The sequence below is a fragment of the Triturus cristatus genome, chromosome 3_1 (assembly GCF_964204655.1).
Source record: "Triturus cristatus chromosome 3_1, aTriCri1.1, whole genome shotgun sequence".
Classification (NCBI taxonomy): Eukaryota; Metazoa; Chordata; class Amphibia; order Caudata; family Salamandridae; genus Triturus; species Triturus cristatus.
The window spans coordinates 317,332,775-317,355,395 of NC_140583.1; the positions used below are offsets into that span (position 1 = coordinate 317,332,775).

At 43.6% G+C, this 22,621-nt stretch overlaps 1 protein-coding gene across 2 annotated transcripts in view; it reads right to left on the reverse strand.

The window, feature by feature from the left end:
• Window positions 1-614: 614 nt before the first annotated feature.
• The window catches only part of LOC146860185 (dual oxidase maturation factor 1-like), a 465,978-nt gene continuing 443,971 nt past the window's right edge, over window positions 615-22,621 (reverse strand). For both annotated transcript variants that reach the window (XM_085644025.1, XM_085644026.1), the window contains 2 exons: window positions 15,075-15,289; window positions 615-1,678 (listed from right to left, as the gene is read on the reverse strand). In XM_085644025.1, the coding sequence (XP_085500151.1) occupies window positions 1,491-1,678; window positions 15,075-15,289 (403 nt within the window). In that variant the 3' untranslated portion in view covers window positions 615-1,490. The remainder of the gene's footprint in view (window positions 1,679-15,074; window positions 15,290-22,621) is intronic.

Genomic DNA, 22,621 nt, shown 5'->3' on the forward strand with positions numbered 1-22,621 from the left:
AAGAGTGGCTGAATAGCAAGACTGTTCCAAGACCTGGAAGGAACAATTTTCCAAAAAAGAGGCGAGCGTTCTAGTGCTCTGCCCTCTTCATCGGCCCTTGAGACTGTCTGAATGAGAGTATGGTGATCCATGGTATAGAAGGTCTAAAAGAATAATGGCCACTGATAGTCCTTGATCAAGGAGGCGCCTGAGCTCTTTGACCACAGACAGCAATGCAGTCAACCTACTATGTGTATGTCGGAAACCCATTTGGGTGGAATGGAGAAGTTCCTTCTATTCGAGGAAAGCTGACAAAATTCCATTGACATGCTTTTCTAAAAGATTGGAGATTCCTGGAAGCAAGGTGTTTGGTCTGAAGATGTACTGTTCTATTCTTTGTTCTTTTTGGCAGATTAACCTGAGTTGCAGTCAGGCAATTTATTTCATAGGTTGTAATCTGGGCACTGCTCAGTTAAATATGGTTGTTCTAAGCATCGCTGCTAAGCCCCTTGAGTGTGAAAGCTACTGATATTCCCTGAACCACATCAACATTAGAGATTGACTTTGATCATAGATGGGATTATAAGTCGAGATCCCACTTCACAGTGAAATATTTAACATTTAGATACCCTTGGTGGGACAATTATTTTATTCATTCTGCTTAATAATTTGCAAAGGAAGCGGTGTAAAGCTGAAGGACAACATGGGGCACTTGACTCTGCATGTGAGCACAGCTATTATGAATCTTCTGCAATGGTTGTGTGTCAGACATTGCATACAGAAATATTGTCTGACATAAATACAGTGTCATAAGTATATTCCCCTTGGGTGTGGATTTACACTTATTAGCTCCCTAGCGGCGGTAATTTTGCAAATGGTATTCAGAACAGTTATTAATGCCAGATTATCTTCTGACAACACTGGCTCCCTCTTCTCTGTCATATAGCTGAGGGTCAATTTATAATAATGCATCTTTGTATACATGAAGCTGAATATGAATTAACAGGTACATTTGGAATTGTTTACATTCTTCAACTGTTGTGACTCTAACCGTTAGCACAAATTTCCTGCTGGTGGTTGGGGTACAAAACCCCTATGGTCCATTTTCGATCACTATTGTATGAGTTCAAGACATGTCACTCTCCATCACAGCTTTATCAGTTGATCAAGTACAGCATCCAGTATTGAGTCAAAAAAAGGAGAGGCCAATTCCCCTCTTGGCAACAAGTACGTTATTGGCACCGATGAATAGTCCTCTAAAAACAATCAGTGGCCATTCAATGGAATACTTGTTGTCCTCTGAACACATATTTTTCATATGGAGTCTTTACAACTCCACAACTACATCCTCAGGTTCATTATGAAATTTGGAAGCATTTTCTCCTTCTCGGAATGTTCTCATAAACGGATGCACTGTGCTCATCTATCTAGCTCTCTTTTGCTTCTTCATTGAACTGGTCTATTGGCCAGTACTTTCCATCGTCCATGCCTGGTATAAGGCTGCTTGGAGGTCACAGCATCATCTGTAAAGGTATAGTGGGTGAACTGCAATCCTCTAGATGGTTTATCACTTCTCTGAAAACATCTTCACGATCATCATCAACCTCTTCCTCATCAAGATTAAAGAGACGTCCAATTATCTTCGGTCGTGTGCGTTCCAGGAAGATCAGCATGAGTCCAATCAAGAAACAAAGAGTACCTGGAACAGAACCAGAAAATTATTGTGATGGATGGAAATTTGACCTACACATCTACAAAGAGAGACTCTGGAGTAGAACAACTAGGACATGACACGTGACTCTCTGGCTTTATGTATTGTTCATTAACAAGTCTCAAGAATATAAAAAAAATGCTGATCATTTTTCTGCGTTCCACTATCCTTGCAATGAAAGGCTTAGTTAAACCTCTACCATTCTAAGCAGCAATAGGGAGGGTGGAGAGATAGCAGGATCACAATAATAAATGTGTAGATGTCATCATGAAGGCTTTCTCCATACTCTTCAGCAGTGAACCTGCCTAGCTTCAAGCTGCAGAATCGGAAATATTAAATCAGGATATGAATGTAGGGGGAGTTTGAGGATAGTGTGTCCGAGGACATTTGTTGCATGCGTGTGCTCTTAACAGGTTTTATGTTCTGTTACTAACTAAACACTTCAACGGAAACCGAGATTAAGGTTGCAATTTCCCTGCCTGAGTGACAAATATCTGCTCTGGTCTGCTTCCAAGGACACAAACAAACAAAGAAATGAAAAACCAGCATATAAAGGCCACACTGATAGGCCTCCATATACTTACCCATAATGACGATGATGATAATAATAATAATAATAATAATAATAACAATAATAATAATAATAATAATAATAACAATAATCTCCTCACTTCAGCTTGCCTTTATAATTGTTAGGGTGCTGGAATGCTGTCTTCCTTGCTTGTTCCAATTTCTCCTATGTTTATGTGTGTAACTTTCTAATCCACTCAATTCTCTGTGATCTTTTTTCTACTTGTTATGTTTTTGTTCCTTGTCTGCATCAATCTCTAGGTCTGAGGTACCCTGAACATGCATACAAAAGGCATATTTGTCCACAACTGCTGATCACACCAAAGTGCAGTCTATTTTGTATGCTGCTGCCATAGTGGCACAGGTTGGCACGCAAAATATTACATTTACAATCAAGAATCTCATCTGGCTTGTTATAGTAGTAAATATAAAGCACGGAGAAGCCGTGGGCAGACACAGTTGTAGGCAGTTGCTAAAAATAGTTTGTGCCAACAGAGAACACACCAGTGACACATAGAGGCAGCACGCCCTTGGTACTAAGTATCTGACTGACTCAAAGCATTTGCATAATATATGATGCTAATTGGCTGCCTCAGTGTGCTCCAAAAAAGGTGTGTCTTCAATAGCTTTGTAAACGTCATCCAGGAGGTGATTTAACGCACGTATGCAGGTAATAAATTCCAGCGGGTGTGGCACTGATACAGCTTCTTTAGATCATAGTTTGATCAGGTCCTAAGAACCAGGAAGTGATGAGCTCCCCTCTAAGGTCTAATAGGCATGTGACCTTGAGCACGTTGCATGAAGTCGCGGGGGATTACCCATGTGTAGGATTGAATACCAGACAGCAGATCTTAAACTGTATCTCGTCTTTCACTGGCAGCCAAAGTAGTGATCTTCTAGATGCTGTCAGGTGATTCGTCTTTATCAACCTAAAAACAATCTACGCCCCCTTCAGGTGATGGATCAGGTCAGTGGGCAGGCAAGCATGCATGCCACTGTCCAAGCGCTAAGATCTGCTTCTGTCATCAGGACCATGTTAGGTGAGGGTAGGAGTTGGAGCATGTGTCTTTAATTACTTGGAGGAAAAAAAGCAAATTTTCACCACAGCTGTAATCTAGTTGCTTTTAGAATTATACTTCTTAAACATAACGGCAAGAGTTTTCACCATTTCTGCTGCCGGGAATTGTTGGCCAAGGTTCTCCGTGCACGGCTGGACTGGGAATGAAAACCAGCCCTGCCAATTAACTCAAAGCTTCCCCCAGGGAGAGGGTGTAGGGGGAGGTGCTGCTACACTGCTGATGCTTTTGTTACAGGGGGCCGATATTGCAGCACTGCTGAAAGACCAGCCCCCAGTAACAAAAACACCCTCCACCGGTCAAGAGCCGGCCCACCGGGAAAATGCCCAGGTGGCTGCTACGGCCCTATCTTCGTGGGGCTAGTTCTATCAAGAATGTTCTTTGGTCTGCCCAAGTATTACAAGCTCTGTCTTGGAGCTATTACGTTGTAGGATAGTTTGACCAAACCAATTATTGAGCTTGGCCAAAATTGTCGGTAAAGCAAGGGCATATTTACAAGGGCATAGTGCCACAGGAACGTCAATTTTAACAACGTTCCAGAGCCGCAATGCCCAACTTCATATTTACAAAGTGGCCTTAAGCCCCTTTTTGTGGCTTAATGGCGCTATATTAATATGGTACCCTTTCATGCAGGTATCTCAGTGAAAGGGGCATGCTATGGGTGTTGCTGTGGGAGTTTCACTGCAAAAACACCTATTGCTTTTTGGCGCTGCCTCAGATTTCTAAGGATCTGTAAATCTGAGGCAGTGCCAAAAACTATATGCAAGAGAAGGCATTAGAATGGCAAATGAGGAGAAAATCCTGTGTGCTGCAGGAAAACATCATCAATTATTGTTTATGTGCAGGAAGGTACGCCTTCCTGCACATAAACAATCATTGAATAATGACGATTTGCTACTTCTATGTGTGTTGCATTCTGCAGCACACATAGGAGTAACACATCGCCATTATGGGTTGTTCATGTGCAGGAAGGGACATCTTCCTGCAACGTAGGCACCCTTGCACTATGGTGAAAGAGCCGTGTGTTGGTGCTAGGCAGCTATTTTTAGCACCAGCGCTAGGAAAAACACAGGGGTTTGACATATTCTTGTAAATACAGCGCATCTCTGTGTTTTGAAATCTCAGAGCACGGCGCTGCCAAATTTTGTGCAGCTCTCCGCTCTAACATTCCCATATATGCCCCCCTTTGAGAGATTCGCTGTTGTTGACATCCATCAGTGCATCATCAGCATAAAAATGTGCTGCTGCCAGGTTTTTCTGGAATATATTATACAGCAGCATTTTCTATGTAATAAAAAAGTGTGGATAAAAGATAAGAGCCCTGTGGACCCCTACAGGAAGCAGACACCACACAAACGTAAATGTTGCTAAATTGATTCTGAACCCCAAAGCCACCAAAGGAGTCAGAAACAATGCTACAAGCACTAGAAATGGGGATCGAAGCTTGAACAAGCAATACCACAAACAGTGCAGTAAAGTGAAGATGTCAAAAGTTGGAAAGAGGAGGTGTAACTCTGAGGTCCAGGCAACAGCAACATCTGTGCTTAAATGTATCACACCCCAACAGCCCCAAATTAGTCAAAGTCAAACTATTTTCAAGTTACATGAAAATATTTAGAGGGTTTCTCCCTAGCTTCCAGGAAACTTGCAAATATTTCTGTGTCCCTTCATTTCCCAAATCCCACAACAATCTTTGAAAAGTTCTCTGGCTGAAGAAAGGTACCAGCAGGGCAGGACAGATTTTTAACCCTTTCTCCATCCCCATAAATATTCGCATCTTTCTCTGACGTCTACTGTGGAATCTAGATTGGGAACACTGACAGCCGTTCCTATTATGCCTACTGTGGCCTCCTTGCTTTAGGATATTTTCTAGTGTTTCTACGTCAGGGGTAGGGATGGAATGTCTTTCAGAAGCCAGGTCCTCCACTTGGCAGAGACACGGCTGAAGACTATTATGACTGCACTGGGACTGCCGCCTTAGACCCAATAACCCTTCATGGAGGAGAGCTCCATATTATTATTTTAATATTGATGAGGGCTGGTAACCGGGACAGCTCTCAGCCCTCTCTAGATGTACCTCTCCTATGCATGAGAGACATACTAGCCTGTTATTATAACTGTGAAGAGGGATAGCTGCCAGCCTGTTTGGGCCTCCTCTTATAGCCAGTGTAGGCAAGGTTCTCGGGTCTTCCACGCGCAAACATAATAAACAGACTATTATGTCTTTGACAGAGGACGAATAAAGGGCAGTGGACAGCTGCGCTCTCGCAGTTCAAGTGTCGGGCGGTGGGATGGCCTCGAGACCCAGAGGGTGCTGACTTGCGTCTCATTAAAACGTGGATTGCTTTATATGGCCCTCTTCTGTCTGCTGGTCCACTGGTAGAAACTGTAGGTAAGGCTAAACGGTTGGGTTGGTATCTGTCAATTGAAACAAGTACAGTAACGAAGAGAGAGAAGCAGGAATGATAAAACTGAGGGGGGGGGGGGCGTGGTGGAAGACAGAGATAAAGGCAAATAGAGCAAACAGAACAGAAAACGTTAAGAAGCAAAAGATAAGGAGGGGAGAAAAAAAGACAGGTAGATAGAAGGGGAAATAAGGAAGGGGGAAGGAAGGCAGAGTGAGCAGAAGAGTGTAAGCAAAGAGAGATGAAAGGAATAATGAATAGAAGGAACAATAAAAGGAAAGAATGGTGAAAAGAAGGATTAAAGAAACTGTGAAAGGATAGATCTATGGAAGGATCAAAGGATTGAAACATGGATAAATCAAATGAAGGATGGAAAGTTGAAAGGATCGATAAGTGAAATGAAGGATAGACGGTAGGGTGAAAGGATGGATGGGTGAATTACTGGATGGACAAACAAGCGAACCGTTGGAAGGGTGTATGGATGTGTGGATAGTTAAATAGGTGGAAAGGTGAATGGATGCATGGATGAGTAGATGGATAAAAATGTTGAAAGGGTAGAAATACATGTTGATGGTTGAAAGGGTGCCTGTGTGTCCCCATTAGGGGTGAAAGATTGATGGATGGTTGAGAGGAATGATTAATAAACGGATGGGTGGGTTAGAGTGTGACTGAATAAAGGGAGCGTGAATGGACGAAGGAATGTTTGAAATGAAAGATGGATGGATGGATAGATAGATGGGTCGGTGCGTTTACATGTGAATGGATGGATGGATGACTGAGTGGGTAGATGTACGCATAAAAGGATGGGTGGTTGGAAGGACTTTTGGAATATGGGAAAAAAGCAAAGATTAGATTAATGGATAGATGCCAGGAGGAATGATGGATGGATGGACCAGGAGGAATGATAGATGGATGTATGGATGGACGGACAGATGGACGGATGGATGGATGAATGGATGAATGGATAGTGGTAGCATTAGCGCCTTTGCTATTGCCAATAGGTGCAGTTGAATGCTGGTTAAAATGTTTTCTCTAATTTAATTAGGTGCTTGAACACACTTGCTAACTGTGCCACTTTTCTTCACAGACAACATATTCATTTATTGCTGAATAGGATAATAAAAATTCATCAACAATAGTATAAAAACACAAATATAAAAATTACACTTCCTATAATCATGAACATTAAAGCATTATTATTATTTTTTTTAGAGTGCATGTATCTAAAAATATCTAAAATATGCAACATAAACTCTCTTTAAAAGACAACGACACAGAATTATTAGACATCCATTAACTGAAAAATAAACGTATATTAGTCAAAAATAAATCAGATCCTCCAGAACCAGACTGATTCTAGATATCTGTCCACGATAAAAACAACATAAGGTCGAGCATCATATTTACAGATCCTATTGGCCTCTTTATAAGATTTTGGGCCATATGTATCAACACATTTCCCCATAGACACAGAATGGGCAAAACTCTTTGATCCATCTGGCCCTTTATTCCCAGTAATGGACAGAGGGCGGCAATCCATTTATATCTTTGCTTTCGATGGGCAGTCCAAAAAACAGGAGATGCTCTTCACTTTCCTCAATTAAACTGCAGGAGGGGTAGTTCTTTGAGGTATTCACCTCAGGCTTCCACTTATTCGCAAAGTTGGCCAATGGTAATATTCCCAGCCTCAGTTTAATATACAAAGCCCTCGTTTTTGCTGGAGTAATATAATCCATGAATTCCTCAAATGAAGGGTCAAATTTCATCGTAAAGAAAGTGCTTGTCAGCTTGCCCATGTTTCAGATCTTTGCCAACCCTCATGCTCGCAGAGCCGAAATCTATTTCTGCCACTAATGCATACAGAGGTAGTGATAGCACAAGTATTATGCTAGAGTTCACTCAGGCCTAATGATGTTAGAATAAGGGTAACATGATTCAACAAAGGAATATTACATACATATGAACTATTTAAAATATCTCATTAGGCACGCCCTAAATGGTTCTAGTTCTTTCGTGGAAAATCCGAATCGGAATTTGCCAGACGTTTACGGCTGGTCCTCATTTGTTTTCAGGCATAAATCTTATGTGGATCTGCAACTTTCAGGTAATTATCGAGTATGGCTCTATTTCCACTTCCCTCCAGCCAAGTATATACTCACTGGTTTTCTTACACAGCTACTTTGCAATCCCAGGCCTTGCTCCTGTCATTCCACAAGCTATCATACCTCCATGATCCTGATTTGGTCACCCCGCATTGCTATTGTGGATTCTCATGTATACTCAATTCAAGGTTAGTCCATGCTTTTCGGACTGGTAATTAGCATGTGATAACTCCTATATCTTCTTCAATATTGGCTTACTGTGCATACTATTTATTTTTGATCAGGTCTCTGCCGGCAATCCTATATGAGTACACCCTGACATAATTTGTCTTCTGCGACATGGTTAGTTTACATACCTAAACTGATGATGATTTTGTTCCCACATACTTATTGGGTTTGATTACGATCTCACCAGGAAAGGCCTCTGTACGACTCGGATCCAGAGGGTTTTCCTAGCAAATTGCGCTCCGCGAGTCCGAGCAACCAATTCCGATGCACCCATATGGTGACTGACTCGGTTCGCTCAGACTCCCATTGAACTCTATGGGAGCCTATATACTGAACGCGTACCCAGGCTCCCTTAGCAAAAAAGGCGTGGGTGGGTAAAAACGCACACCCTGTGGCGGGCTTGTGCATGCATGGAAAGGGGGGGGGCATGGGTACCCCCATGGGACCAATTTGGAGGGCCCCAGGTGAAGGGGGCCTGCTACAGCCCCCCAAAGTCAGATTCCCACAGCCGTTTCATCACGCTGAGACCAAGTCGATATGGCTGTCTAAATCGTGCATCGTACTTGCTCGTTAGGAAGCCAGCTCTGTTGCATGGCGCGATTTGGGTGCGAAAGAGTCGGACTGACAGGATCAGGTTCCGATACGATTCAGAGATCTTTGCATCGTACGTGGTCGTTCTGAACGGGAGTCAAAACTATCGCTCCCTTCCAAATCAACAAAAGAAGTGTTACACATTGGTTTAACAAGGACCGCTCGAGAGCCCATAAATTGTTAGCAAATGCTAATAAAGTGGTGCCCAAAGACCACAGCTTAATTGCAAACAGAGAAATTGCCTATAAGTATGAGTTAGACATGAGAAAGGGACATTTACAGAGGAAGCTTGAGAGGAGCTGATCGAGGCTTCATCTGGGGCCAATAATTGTACATTTTGGGAGGTGGTTAATCGCCCTTTATTTAACTACACCGAGGACCGCACTATTTCATTGCATATTCTCCCAGAGAAATGGGTAGATAATTTTTAGGGAGTCTACAATGCCCCGCTTATCAGGAAGTCAATGTGAGACTGTCCCATTAGCCAACTCTCATTATAATCTAACTTTTACTGTTGAGGAGATCCAATTAGCCATAGATCAACTCACCACACATAAAGGTCCCGGACCTGACGGGATCCTTGTAGATTTGTTCAAGGTGATACCAGAGTTGTGGATGCCAATCCTAACCCATATGATTAACTTGGGAATGCGAACGGGCCTTCCAGGCTCAAGGTCTCAGTCAGTCATCATCCCTCCATGTAGGGCTCCAGGGATATACCTAGCTGTTATCATCCGATCTCTTTGATCGACTCAATCGTCAAGGTGATAGACAGGGTAATCCTGGAGAGGGCAATGTCATGGGCAGAGGATGGTTCCATTCCCTCTGATCTGCAGTTTGAGTTTTGCCTGGGCCTCAGCATGTGATCAGTGCTTAAATCTTTTCTTGTGATTTCACAAGTATACTGTGGCGAGGCTCAGGTCCCTGTTCCATACATTTATTAACTTGTCCTCTGCATTTGACAGGGTAAATTGGTCCAAAATATGGCCGAAATTAACTAAGGCTCATACTTTCACATATCTAGGAGTTGATTTTGACAGCTGCTCCTAATGGGGCCCTTTGAGAAAATCTAAACAACTGTCCTTGTCTCATTCTGCAGGGGCTATTTTCTCCTTTTCCTCCAGAATAGACAGTAGACCCTTGGGGGCTCTGGTAAAGATATATCTCCATTCTGTTTGACTTGCATAATGGCCAAAAGTGACTTTTTCCTCACAGTATGGTCATGTTCCGAGATACAGTTGTATTGGACACAGGTATTCAAAATAATGGGTGCAGCCCTGGGGTTGACAATGCCGATGGACCCCAAGTTTGCGATACTTGGGATATCAAGTGAGGTAGGCATCACCAGAACAAATTTACTTTTCACCTCCTTGGGAATGGTGGTCGCCAAGAGGGATATAGTCAGGAAGTGGGGGGTCACGAATGGATGAGGTGGATGGACACATATATGACAGCTGAACAAACCACATATCGCAGTAAAGGGTGCCCACATTTTTTTAAACAGTCTGGGGCCCATGGAGGAGATACTTTGGACTCGACATGGACGATGACACACAACCACCATTACACAGAACACGCAAGGTACGTTGACATAATGCCCAAGTAGACACTGCCCGGACGACCTTCAATGTGACCCAATTACTGCCCCTTCTGGACTCCAAATGATGATCCATGAACAGAACGATATAACACTGGTGGCGAATCTTAATTTACATAAATTGAGGGGGAGGTGGGGGGATGGCCTCAATGTTGAAGATACTGTTTGTATTGATATGCAATTGATTCCTGCATCTGTACATTGTGACAACTGTAATGCGCAAATTTTTGGTTAAAAAATAAAATAATTTAAAAAAATAATAATCTGTTACTGCTGCCATACATAGTAGTGATGTTTGAGGCTATTTAGACATTTTAGAGCTCCAAGTGGAGGAGAATATCTTTTGAAGACGGCTCCTGGCAGTTCTGGTATCTACCGCTGCATTTATGGTTCACATGGATACCATTCCATTGTGCCCCTTGCTTAAGTGGGTCTCCATTTCGACACGTACTAAGAACCACTTTAACAGAGAGATAATCAAGGACTGTATGACGCTCCATCGGTGGAGATCAATTAAATTACTATCTTATAAAAGGGTCACATTCGCTAAACTGGGAAGAAAAGCTCTGTTTGAATCACCCATGAACATTGTGATGGCTAATATTCCCTGAATTCAAAAGAGTTTTTTGTTATGGCGGGAGGTAATGAGAGAGGGTCAGGAACTTGAAAAATCTTCAGTGCGTGCCCATGCGCAGATGTTAACAGAGAATACCATTGAACCCTATTTGCTTAATATACATAATGGACATCACTGATTCCTTCTTACAAGAATTCAGTTTAATAAAATACATCTGCTGTTGGCTTTACCTCAGCCTAGTAAATGAGAAAGACAGATTGGTGTTTGCATATGTGATTATTTCTTAGCCCATGACCTTGTCTATTTTATGTTTTTCTGTGTTTTTTCTGAAGCTCCCAATAATACTTTTTTTGTTACGTTTGTTGAAAACCTTGAATTTTGTACAGGCCAAGCCTGCCCTTAGATTTCTCCATTTACTTACAGATGTCCAAGTATCCCCTCTGTTGGCTGTTTTTTGGCAGCATCTCCCAATCTGAGAAAATCGTATCAAGAGGAGAGTGGTTGTGAAATTATAGATTCATGCCTCAGCTCCTTGTTACTGGAAATGGTTATTATAGTCGGTGGTCCAATATAGCATAGCGGACCCATTGTATGAGGTTTTTGCCCTATTGTTCCTACATGCTATTTATCTATTGTAAATACATTGAGAGTTGCATTTAATTTCGCTCACATTTTTAATATGCCTTTTAATTTGATGATGCTTTGTCTACTGTATCAGAGTGGTTTTAAGGGGCATGGATCGCGAGGTATGGGAAAATTAAAAAATTTGATATAATGATTCATTAATTTTGTTAAATATTCTATAACTTTTATGAGTATATTTTAATTTTATTTTAGGATTTACTGTTTTCACTATGTACTTGTATGGTCTTATTTAAGTCCAAATAACGTTTTTTGAGGATGATGATAAAAGCAAGTTGTAGGACACTCCGAGAATTTTTTTTCTGCTAGTAATGGTCAATTCAGAAATATTCCAGTAGGCGTCCTGTCTTTAACCAAATCCCTGAGTGCCGAAGATGGTTCAAAAGTAAAATTAAAATTCCCTTCCAATACGATGTGAAAATTCTTACTCTATGACTTTAAAAATTCTGCAAGAACTATATACACTAATTACTGTTTTTTCACCCTGTATATGTATCGCAGATTGTATTCTACTAATTCTGTATGCTCTATTACGAAGCAAAAAAAAAATATTTAGAACACAACAAACAAAAAGACGAATTTGCAGCGTTTGCGATTCTATGGAATCTGAACAGTTTCTGCTATATATAATAATTACAAGAAGTTCCACATCTGAGCAGGGAACACCTACAAAAGCCAATGTATCAGGTAATTGTGTAGAAATTTGACTCACAGAGCATCTTAAGCTGGTTCTGGCTGACGTACACACCTTAGAAGCTCGACCAGCAGATATGGAAAGTTTTGTAACCCATCCTAAAAGGCATATCTAGTGCCAACGTTTCTTGAAATAAACAAAAATCAAATCATCTATAAATTATCCCCAATTAACATCTTCTAGTTTAGCCTTTATGCTGGAGATATTCCAACTAAACAAGGACAATCTGTCAGGGGAACTACCGTCTGACTAAGCTGCCTGGTTTGAAATAGGTTTGATTATAGGTATATCTGCTTCCAATAAGGGTTCTAAATTAATCTCCTGCTGGGCTAGATTGCCGAAGTCAGGCATTAAACATTGCTATTTTGTTTAGTTCTGGCTTAAAATCATTCGTTCATCTATATTCTGGGATTCAACCCCCACCTGCATTCAATTTACTTCTATCAGTTTCAACTCCGGTCTAGGAGCCCTAGATATACCATTCGTTTGGATGCTCCATTTTAGAGGGTAGTGATCCTCTGTAAGGTGGATTGAGTTTAAACTTGTGAACAGTGAAATAAAGTGGACATCTATGGTAACAAGCCCATTATCTAATAATTCTGTTTTCACCACTAATATAATATAGTCAAACTCATCTAGGTCACATCATAACATTGTTGTAACTCCCTAATCCAGTGCATTACTTTATTGACCACAGAATCTCCATTTTCTCTAACTCAGTGCGCAAATTTTGGAACTTGGCACATATATATATATTCTCGACAGCTGGAGCCTGGTGTGGTGGTCTCCTGATGCTCAAACTCAGAGCATCCGCTATGTGTAGGGATGTTGTGTTTTCATTTGAAGAGGGTGCCCTAAAATGTTATACCCAGGTTTCATGGCGTCCTCATAGTGAGGGCAGTTTCAGGTTTCTGTCAGATTCCTAATCGAAGCTCTGCTTTCTGATATGTGGTTGTTACTATATTACTATATTAGAAGCCAGTGATTGAATTTGTTTCTTTGGCTGATACCTTGGAGTAGGAGCAGTGCTACGTATGTCAAGAGCTATGATACGCATGTCAGTAGAGTGTCCACAGGGAATAAATTGAATATGATTTTGAGTGGTACAGGAGGCATTATACAGGTGTCATGAGATTCATTTCTTCTTATAGACTTGCTGGAATTAAATAAATTAGGATTCTTTTGTCTAGTACTGTCATGCCTCACACCTGTGTATAATTTATCTCCTGGTTACTATCAGATTCAATTTGGGGGATCAATTCAGTTGATGGCTTCACTATAGTTTTTAACTAAGTTATTTCAGTCCTTCAATCTGTTATAATAGAAAGTGAGTCATGGTTTAATTGGTTATTCTTAGTTGTTTCTCTCACTTCACCTTCCTATCACATTCTGCATCATGTATATCTGTCACATCAGTGAGGGGAGCAAAATGATTAATACATACCACATTAAATTCAAGTGAAACACTAGGGGTGATCAGAATAAAACCACCAGTGCTGTTTTCTATATGTTAGACTCAACACTAGAGCCAAGGACAATGTCTCCTGCATCTTAAATCCCTCGAATAATACTTCCCTTTCTTTTAAATAGCTGAGCTAATTTTGTTTTCTTATTGTATGGTTGTGCAAAAGTTTTAGGGGGGATTCAAACATTTGCTCAACCTCTTCTATTAGGTCGTCAAAGGCCCTAAACATACAATTCTGGGAGTTTCACTTTGCAGGTTTCTTCTGGCCTGTATCCCCCTGGGCTTTGTCTACTAACTTTTTTCCCCTATTTAAAAATAACAGACTAGATAAATCTAAAAAATATAAAGCGAAACATCTTTGCACTTAAAAGCAAGATAATAGAATGCCAAGGCACTGATACATTCAGACAACAATACAACATTTATCAAATAAATTTGAGTTGTGTGGAAACACTGTCTTTAGGAGTGATCTGAAAAACGACAGAATTATCTCAGATCACTCTAATACCTAGAGCTTCAATGTGAGTATAGTCTCAGTTGATGTGAGAATACTTGCCACCTCAATAATCAAAACCTAGAGGGATGACCCTGCCCTCACTCTTCCTGGCTCTAATGGGTGCTGGATGGGCCCACTCTTGGCCCTGGCTTTGCACAGCGGGACTCAGGTTGGCGTATTATATCACTTCTTGGGATCTGCTTCTTATCCTCCCTTCATAGGTGGGCCCAAAAGCAGGGATTGATGGGACTTGTAGTCCCCTACCATGAAAACATTCTCCTGTGCGGTGGTACTCAAGATGGCAGTTTATAGTATTTGTTGGAGGCCTGTCTCCACCTCCCTTTACCAGATGGGCCCAGAAGCAGGTGCTGATGGGACTTATAGTACCCCGCCAGGAACAGAGTCTCCCAAGAGACTTCTAAGGCTCAATACTATTTGCTCGATTTAGAGTAGGACAAGGGAATGGTACTATCTTTCAGAAAAAACTCTCACAGCGCTCAATTTATCCCAGTATAAGAACCGTAATACAAGTCCTGCCAAACTAGGGGAACATCCCCACATTTCACATCACTAATTGGTCACTAGTCACCTGGGTTAAAATTGGGACTTGTATTTAATGCCCGATCCTGATGGTAGTCATGATGAATGAGGGGTGGTGGTGGGTTTTGCAATCCAGAGCTGGGTTTAACTGACTCAGTATTTACTGTTCGATCTTGATGGTAGTAAGGATGATTGGGGTGGTGTTGGGTCTGGCGACTCAGAACTGGTTGCTACCACCCCAACTCTCCTATAGCCACTTCCACATGCTTCAGTGACCCTTGAATGGTCAATGCCAACCACAAACCTACTGCAGGCCCTTATAACTCTCAATTTTGCTGCATGGTATAATTGAGTGGCTGCAGTGAGACACAACTATTAAATGAATGGTCGTCATTCAATACCTGTAAATAGCGTCAGATAGAAAGAGCCTCCGAAGGTGGTCCTCAGGATTGATGACCCAAATGCAATGGTGCACATGGGAGCCTCTCTCACTGCAGAGAAGGACACCAGTGACAGAAGCATGCAGGAGGCAGTTACCATAACCAGGTAGGCTCCATAGAGAATGTTTGGCATGCAGAAGAGGACATTGGAGATGATCCAGGTGGAGAATGCAACCCTGAAAGAAACATGAAATTGAAGCTGAAGTTCATTATTTATAATCCCCCAGCACTGATCAGTCAGATATAGAATATCACATGCTCAAATACAATAAGTCTCACTATGAAGCTAGGAATTTGGTTGCACAGACATAATACCTATAGTCACCCTAGCACTACCAGTCACCATACAGTGCATAGTTAGAACTATCAGGAAAAATATGTATTTAAGAGTTCATCTCATCAGTAGGTTGGAGATTCAGGAAACACATCAAATTTGTTTTGAGCCTCAAGGAAATGGATTAGGAGAAACTCATGATAATATTTCTGGTATCTTGGTACATAGGACATTCAATGTGCCCTTATTTCCTTTTCTCAGTTTTCGTATTTATCAACTGTAGACATTCTTCACTATGTACGTGCCCATGAACATACTGCTTGTGGAAGAGATTTGTATATTTATAGTATATACTTCTTTCTGTAGCAGCCTGTTCTCTTTTAGATCTGTTGTTCCAGGTCAGGTGCAGCTTCTGCATTTTGTATCCTTTGTACATCCTGAATATAACACATTTCAGTCATCTATCCTAAAGCGAATTATAGCTAATGCAATTTCTGCTCACTCTTTCTCTTTTAGGAATGGCTGTAGTCTTCCAAGGATCCTGACATTTGACATTCCACTTCTTGGACACATTGTTCATCACGGCAGCCATGGGCAGTGTTCAGTTCAATGCTATCCCTAGAGATTTTACCTTAGAGTATCAGAGTAGAAATAAGGATACTATCCACAAATGGGAGCTTAGGGGGAAAAAAGAGAACAGGTCGCCCCCCACTCAATAGCTACAACTCAACAACAGACCTGTTTTCAAATTTATATGTGAAGACAAACACAATGTTCACCATATACTTTTAAAGGAACCACATAACTTTACGTGTCCATGCAGAGAATACGAATTATACTTCTGCCATTCAATTGCCTAAATCACTATTTATAATTAATTGTGATGTGTGCTGTCTACTGATGTAGGATTTCCCTCAACGTGTATGTAGATGGGGAATCTTATCAATGCTCTCCCACTTGAGTGTTATCCCGTTCTTTCTTCCTATAGTGGGTTTGAAATGAGAAATGGTCACGACGTAAATACCTGCCCAGTTCATATGCCAGCTTATGGCTGCGTGGTCACTAAAACCCAGGAATTCGACTTGCCTCTTGTTGAGGGTTTCACCCTGTCTGGCTGATGCTATTATGAAATCTATGGAGGAACTATGTGAGGGGGAGCAGAACGTTTCTAGCGGGAGACCTGTAGATTCAGATAGAGGCTTCATAACCTCCAGGTTATTTACAAAAATGAATTTCTTTAGAGCATTCCCATAGGGGTTATGTGTAAAATGAGTGTTTGGTCCCCCAACCTCATCTACAAGGCCGTAGATTGAGGTTAATGCAGCAAGGCAAGGGTGTACATTAAAGTCTCCTATCCAAAGCACCTGTAGCTTTCAGGGAGTCCATTCTTTAGTTCTTTTCAGCAAATTAATCCACAGGGTTGTAGTTTCAGATGGTGCAGTTTTCAGAGGTCAGGCCTTAGGAATCTTTGCAAAGCAATCTACTCAGCTTGGCAATGTCTTGCTTCAGTAAGTGTCAGGCAGCAGATCTGGAGGGCTCTGCCACTCTCAGAAACTTATTCCTAGTTCTCTGGGTCAAGCAGGAGGTCACTCCTGACCAATGGGAGCAGGGTAACTCCTCAAAGATATGACCACATCCTGTAGAGTGTGGCATTATTTTGTCCCAGAGTGCATCAAATCTTCCGAATCCATAATGGCTGATTTTCCAGCAATGAGGAAAGAGCTGGCTAAACACACCCCTAGGATGGCTAATTTACTTAGACTCTCCCCCCTGCATCTGCTCATACCTTCCTTAATTCCACCATCTGCCTGAGGTGGAAAGTTCAGAGTTGTAAATGACACTGTTCTCTGCTCTCCTCTTTGAAGGAATATAGTTTATGACTCCTCCCCCTGGCCTGGCATTCCTATGGAACAGCACACTGCCCTGTCAGCAGAGCTGGTTGACCACAGGGGCTCTTTATCACCTCTTCAAGGCCGTCTGGCTAATTCACTTAACTCTGACCAATCAGGGCAGACCACTGGAAGGCTGAATCTGGACTTACAAACAAGAAAGTCTTATAACTTCTTGTATCAATCAATCAGTGGATTTATAAAGCATGCTACTCACCCGTGAGGGTCTCAAGGCGCTGGGGGTGGGAAGGTCCAACTCCGGATCAGTCGAAGAGCCAGGTCTTGAGGTTCTTCCTGAAGGTGTGGAGGGTGGGGGAGTGTCTGATGTTCACTGGAACTCATTCCATGGTTTAGCTGCGATGTAGGAGAAAGCTCTTCCTCCTGCTCTGGTTCTTTGGATGCAGGGGATCTATGCGAGGGCGAGGTCAGCGGAGCAAAGGTTCCTCTTGGGTACGTGGAAGGAGACCCTCTCGTTGAGGTATTTGGGTCCGATGTTGTGGAGTTGATTTGTAGGCGTGGGTGAGCAGTTTGAAGGTAACTCCCTTCTCGAGGGGGAGCCAGTGGAGGTTACGTAGGTGTTGGGTCATGTGTTCGTGCCGTGGGATTTCAAGGACGAGTCTGGCTGCGGCGTTCTGCATGGTCTGTAGTCTGTGTAGGAGATTTCTGTTGATTCTGGTGTAGAGGAAATTTCCGTAGTCCAATTTGCTGGTAATGAGTGCGTGGGTGACACTTTTTCTGCATTCTGTGGGTCTCCATTTGAAGGTCTTGTGGAGGATCGGAATGCTGTTGAAGCTGGTGGAGGCGATGGAGTTGATATGGTGGGTCATGGTGAGGGAGGAGTCGAGGATGATACAGAGGTTCCGTGCATGGTCTGTTGGGGTGGGTGGACTCCTGAGAGCGGAGGGCCACCAGGTGTTGTCCCAGGCGGAGGTGAAGGGTCCGAGGATGAGGACTTCGGTCTTCTCTGAGTAGAGCTTCAGGCAGCTGCTTTTCATCCAGGCGGCCACGTCTCTCATTCCTTCCTGGAAGCAGAGTCTGGTGTCCTCGGGGTTATTCGGGAGGGAGAGGATGAGCTGGGTGTCGTCGGCGAAAGACACTATGCTGAGCCCATGCTGTCTGACGATGGTGGTGAGGGGGGCCATGTAGATGATAAAGAGCCTAGGGCTGAGTGATGATTCTTGGGGAACTCAGCAGTTGATCAGTGTGGGTTTCGGACAGGAAAGGAGGGAGTCTGATCCTCTCGGGTTCTGCCTGGAGAGAAAGGATTGGATCCAGGAGAGGGCTGTTCCTCCTATCCCTGCATTGTGGAGTCTGGCTGTGAGGGTGCGATGAGAGACAGTGTCGAAAGCTGCGGAGAGGTCCAATAGGATGAGGGCTGTGGTGTGCCCCTGGTCTAGTAGCATGCGGATGTCGTTGGTGGCAGCCAGGAGGCCCGTCTCAGTGCTGTGGTTGCTGAGGAATCTGGACCGGGAGGCATCTAAGATAGAGTTTTCTTCGATGAAGGCGGTCAGCTGGGTGTTTACGAGTCTCTCCGGGACTTTGGCAGCAAAGGGTAGGAGATAGATGAGCCGGTAGTTTTTCAGGACTGTCGGGTCAACCGTGGGCTGTATGTACACTTTAGGAGAAATTCAACAATATCATATTGTTGAATTTATTAAATTCATTCAGGGAAGTCTTTGAAGGGTACTTCTAGCCCTCTCCTATCAAGAGTTATTAATCAATAATTTCCTACCATGTTAACCTATGTAGCAGGGGATTTGCAAATGGAAAAAATGACTTGGGCCATTTTTCCAGCACTTACAAAAACATATTTTATAAGTACTTTGCTTATATCTACAGGACCCTCACCCCATTGGACATCAAGGTGAGACTTTAGGGGTTCTGAATCTGTAGAAATATTGCAGATCCTCCCTCCACAGTGCTCCTGGCATCAAAGTCGAATTTGAGCAGCACTTTACCACAATGTGGGAAGTGAAATGTGAAATTTCACTTAACTCAGGGCATACAAAACTCATTTTTATAAGGGTGTACCTTAGAAATATCTGACCCCGCCCACCCTCGGGACACCTAGGGGAGAACCTGGGGGGTTCCTAATACATTGTTGGTTATCCATTTCTAAGTGCCCCAAGCCCCAAAGTCGAGTTTGGGCACAATTTACTTTTTAAAAGCAGTCCTGGCACCCAGGGCTGCTTTTAAACTGCCCTCAGGCTTCAGCAGTGCACACATGCAAGTGCAAAAAAGAGCTGCTGGCCTTTATACTGCCATGCCCTAGGGTACTAGTGACTTCTAGTTTCACTCCCCCTGCCCTAATATATACTAGAGGCTTATAGGGTAGGTCATGCCAATCACAGGGGTACCCCTCCATACCATTGTGTACCCTAGTGTATGTAGGTGGTGTAACTGTATTCTAATGTGTCTCTTTCAGCATAGCATTGGCCCTGGGCCTGTTTAGGCAGAGCCCAGGGTCAGTCACAGTCAGTAACCACCAGTATCAGTCAGTAAAAAGTTGGGGGGTGCCCAGGGCACAGGATGACTTTGCAACAGCTCCCATTTATGCTTGTGAGACATAAGGATAAAGGTTTTAAGGTCCAGGCTTGAAGGGTCTAATGAGCCAGAACATACTCCAGCAGGGGCTTGGGGTTCAAGGGAGCCCAGAGACTCACATCCATGGTTGCTGACATGAAATCCTAAACCATCTGCCAAGTCCCAGCTGAGGAAGAGCCCGCCACCAGGAAGAAGGGTGCACAGGAATGTGAATGCAAGAGTCCTGCAGATCCAAGAAAGATAGAATATTTTCAGGGCTGATGAGGAGAGAAAGGTCTGGAAGAATACCATCTTTAAAGTCACTGACCAAATGAACGGGTTCATCCCCTTTAAATCCAAGCTAGGCCTGATATCACTGAATGAGGTCATTACCACAAAAAGTATACACTATTTGCCAGTGTTCTCTATATGTCCATAGATTTTAGTACCAGGAGAGGTGTGGCTCCTTCCAGGAATACTGCTTGCTTCGTCCACACAACAGATAAGGAGTCTGATGGAATCAAGGATCCAGAAAATCTGACTTAAATTCGGCCAGGACATTCTCCTTTACTGACAGATAGAAATCCATGAAGGAGACCAAGGCAGGGCCTGACTGGGAACCAAAACCGGCCCTGGCAAACAGCTTGACTTGCTCTGGGGGGTGTGGGTGGTTTGGGGGGGGGGGCTCTGCAAGTGGAAATCTTTGTGCTGCTTTTGTTGCTGGGGGCAGGCCCCCAGTAACAAAACCAGCCCCCACCCCGGCAGTCCAGCGGGGAAACGCCCGGTGCCTGCTACTGCCAATCCGGCCCTGACACAAGAATGAGATTTACCAATATTTTGCACCGTGTTTGTGTCACAAAAGTGACGCAATCAGCACAAAATCTTTTTCTCCCAATTTCCTTTCCAGCGCTAAACTTGTTTGAGCTACTTTACAGACAGTCACTTAAACGACAAACTGAGTACTTGTTACCTACCAGCAGACAGCCATGTTACAAATATTGCACAGATGTGAGCTCTTCGGTGTAGCAGGTCACAGCAGCAGCACATGCCTCCGCCAGCCAGTGAATGTCACTGCACAGCAGCCAGTTGGTTCGCAAGGTGGGCCATGGGACTGCTACTACGCCATGCACAAAGCAGAGCCACTGCAGTGGGGTACCGTAGAAACATATTCTGTTATTTTCTCTTAAGCTGTTGGAAGACTGCTCCCATTGCATATGGCATCACTCTGCTGCTTTATAAAGGCGCAGGTCGATGTTGGTAGGTAGCAGAACCAAAAGAGATAAGTGGGGTGAAGTATTGTATTATAGTATTTGTATAGTGGTTACTGCCCCAGTGTTAGGTCTTAAATGCTTGCCCGTGTGTAGCAAGCCACAACACACAGTTGTGTGGTTGAAGGGGTGTTGTCTTTGCCTTGATTCAATATGGTAAGTGTGTAGCAAGTTGTGTGTTTTGACCGCCAAGCTCGAGTTGCTGTACTATGAGCTGCAGTGTTTATGGGTGTGATAAATGAGTAAGTGTGAGAGACATACGCTCAATCACCACCACTACTGAAAGAAACACTGCAAAGAAACAAACAGTAAGTAACTCAGATTAGTCTGCCTCAGTCATTTGCTTTCACAAAACAAAATAAAAGTGTGAGCTTTAGTCACAAGATCAATTGGTAATAGCGTTTCATGCTGTGCCACACTTTTTAGCTGATCTTATCACTTACTGAAACGCCCATTGTTAGGTCTGGCTATTTGGTGGGTATACATTTGAAGGTCCTGCGAAGGATGCAGAGGGTGTTGAAGCAGGTGGAGGCAACGGCATTTATCTATCGGGTCATGGTGAGGGATGAGTCGAGAATGATGCAGAGGATCCGGACGTGGTCCGTGGGAGTCGGGGGCTGCCGGGGGCGGTGCGGCACCAGGTGTTGTCCCATGCAGAGGGGGAGGGTCCAAGGACAGGGACTTCTGTCCTCTCCGAGTTAAGCTTCAGGCAGCTGCTGCTTATCCAGGATTCAACGTCCTTCATTCCTTCCTGGAAGCTGAGTCTGGTGGTGAGGGGGTCCTTAGTGAGTGAGAGGATGAGCTGGGTGTCATCGGCATAGGATATTATGCTGAGTCCATGTTGTCTGATGATGGCGGCGATGGGGGCCATGTAGATGTTGAAGAGCGTGGGGCTGAGCGATGATCTTTGGTCTACTCCGCAGTTGATATCTGTTGGTTCAGAGAGGAAGGGGCAAATTGTGTCTCTTTGGGTTCGGTCGGTGAGGAAGGAGCGGATCCAGCCAAGGGTGGTTCCCTGAACGCTGGTGTCGTGGACTCTGGCGGTGAGAGTGCGGTGGGAGACAGTGTCGAAGGCTGCAGATAGTTCGAGTAGAATCAGGACCGCGGTGTGGCCTAGGTCGAGGAAGGTGCGGTTATCGTTTGTAGCGGCGAGTAGGGTGGTCTCGGTGCTGCGGTTGTTGCGGAATGCGGATTGGTAGGGGTCAAGGATGGAGTTCTATTCGATGAATTTCGTTAGTTGAGCATTGACGATCTTCTCCATGGCTTTGGCCGTGAAAGGGAGGAGAGAAATGGGTTTGTAGTTCTTGAGGTCCGTTGGGTCTTCTTATGGCTTCTTGAGGAAGGGTTAGATTTCTGCGTGTTTCCAGTCGTCGGGGAATGTGCCAGCTTCGAAGGTTGCATTGATGGTGCATCGAAACTCAGGTGCAATGGCGGCAGCAGCTCTGCGGAAGATGTGCGGAGGGCAGGGGTCCATGGGGGCTCCTGAGTGTATGCCTTTCATGGTCGATGCGTTGTCTTCCGTGGTGACTGGTGTCCAGGAGGAGATGGTAGGCT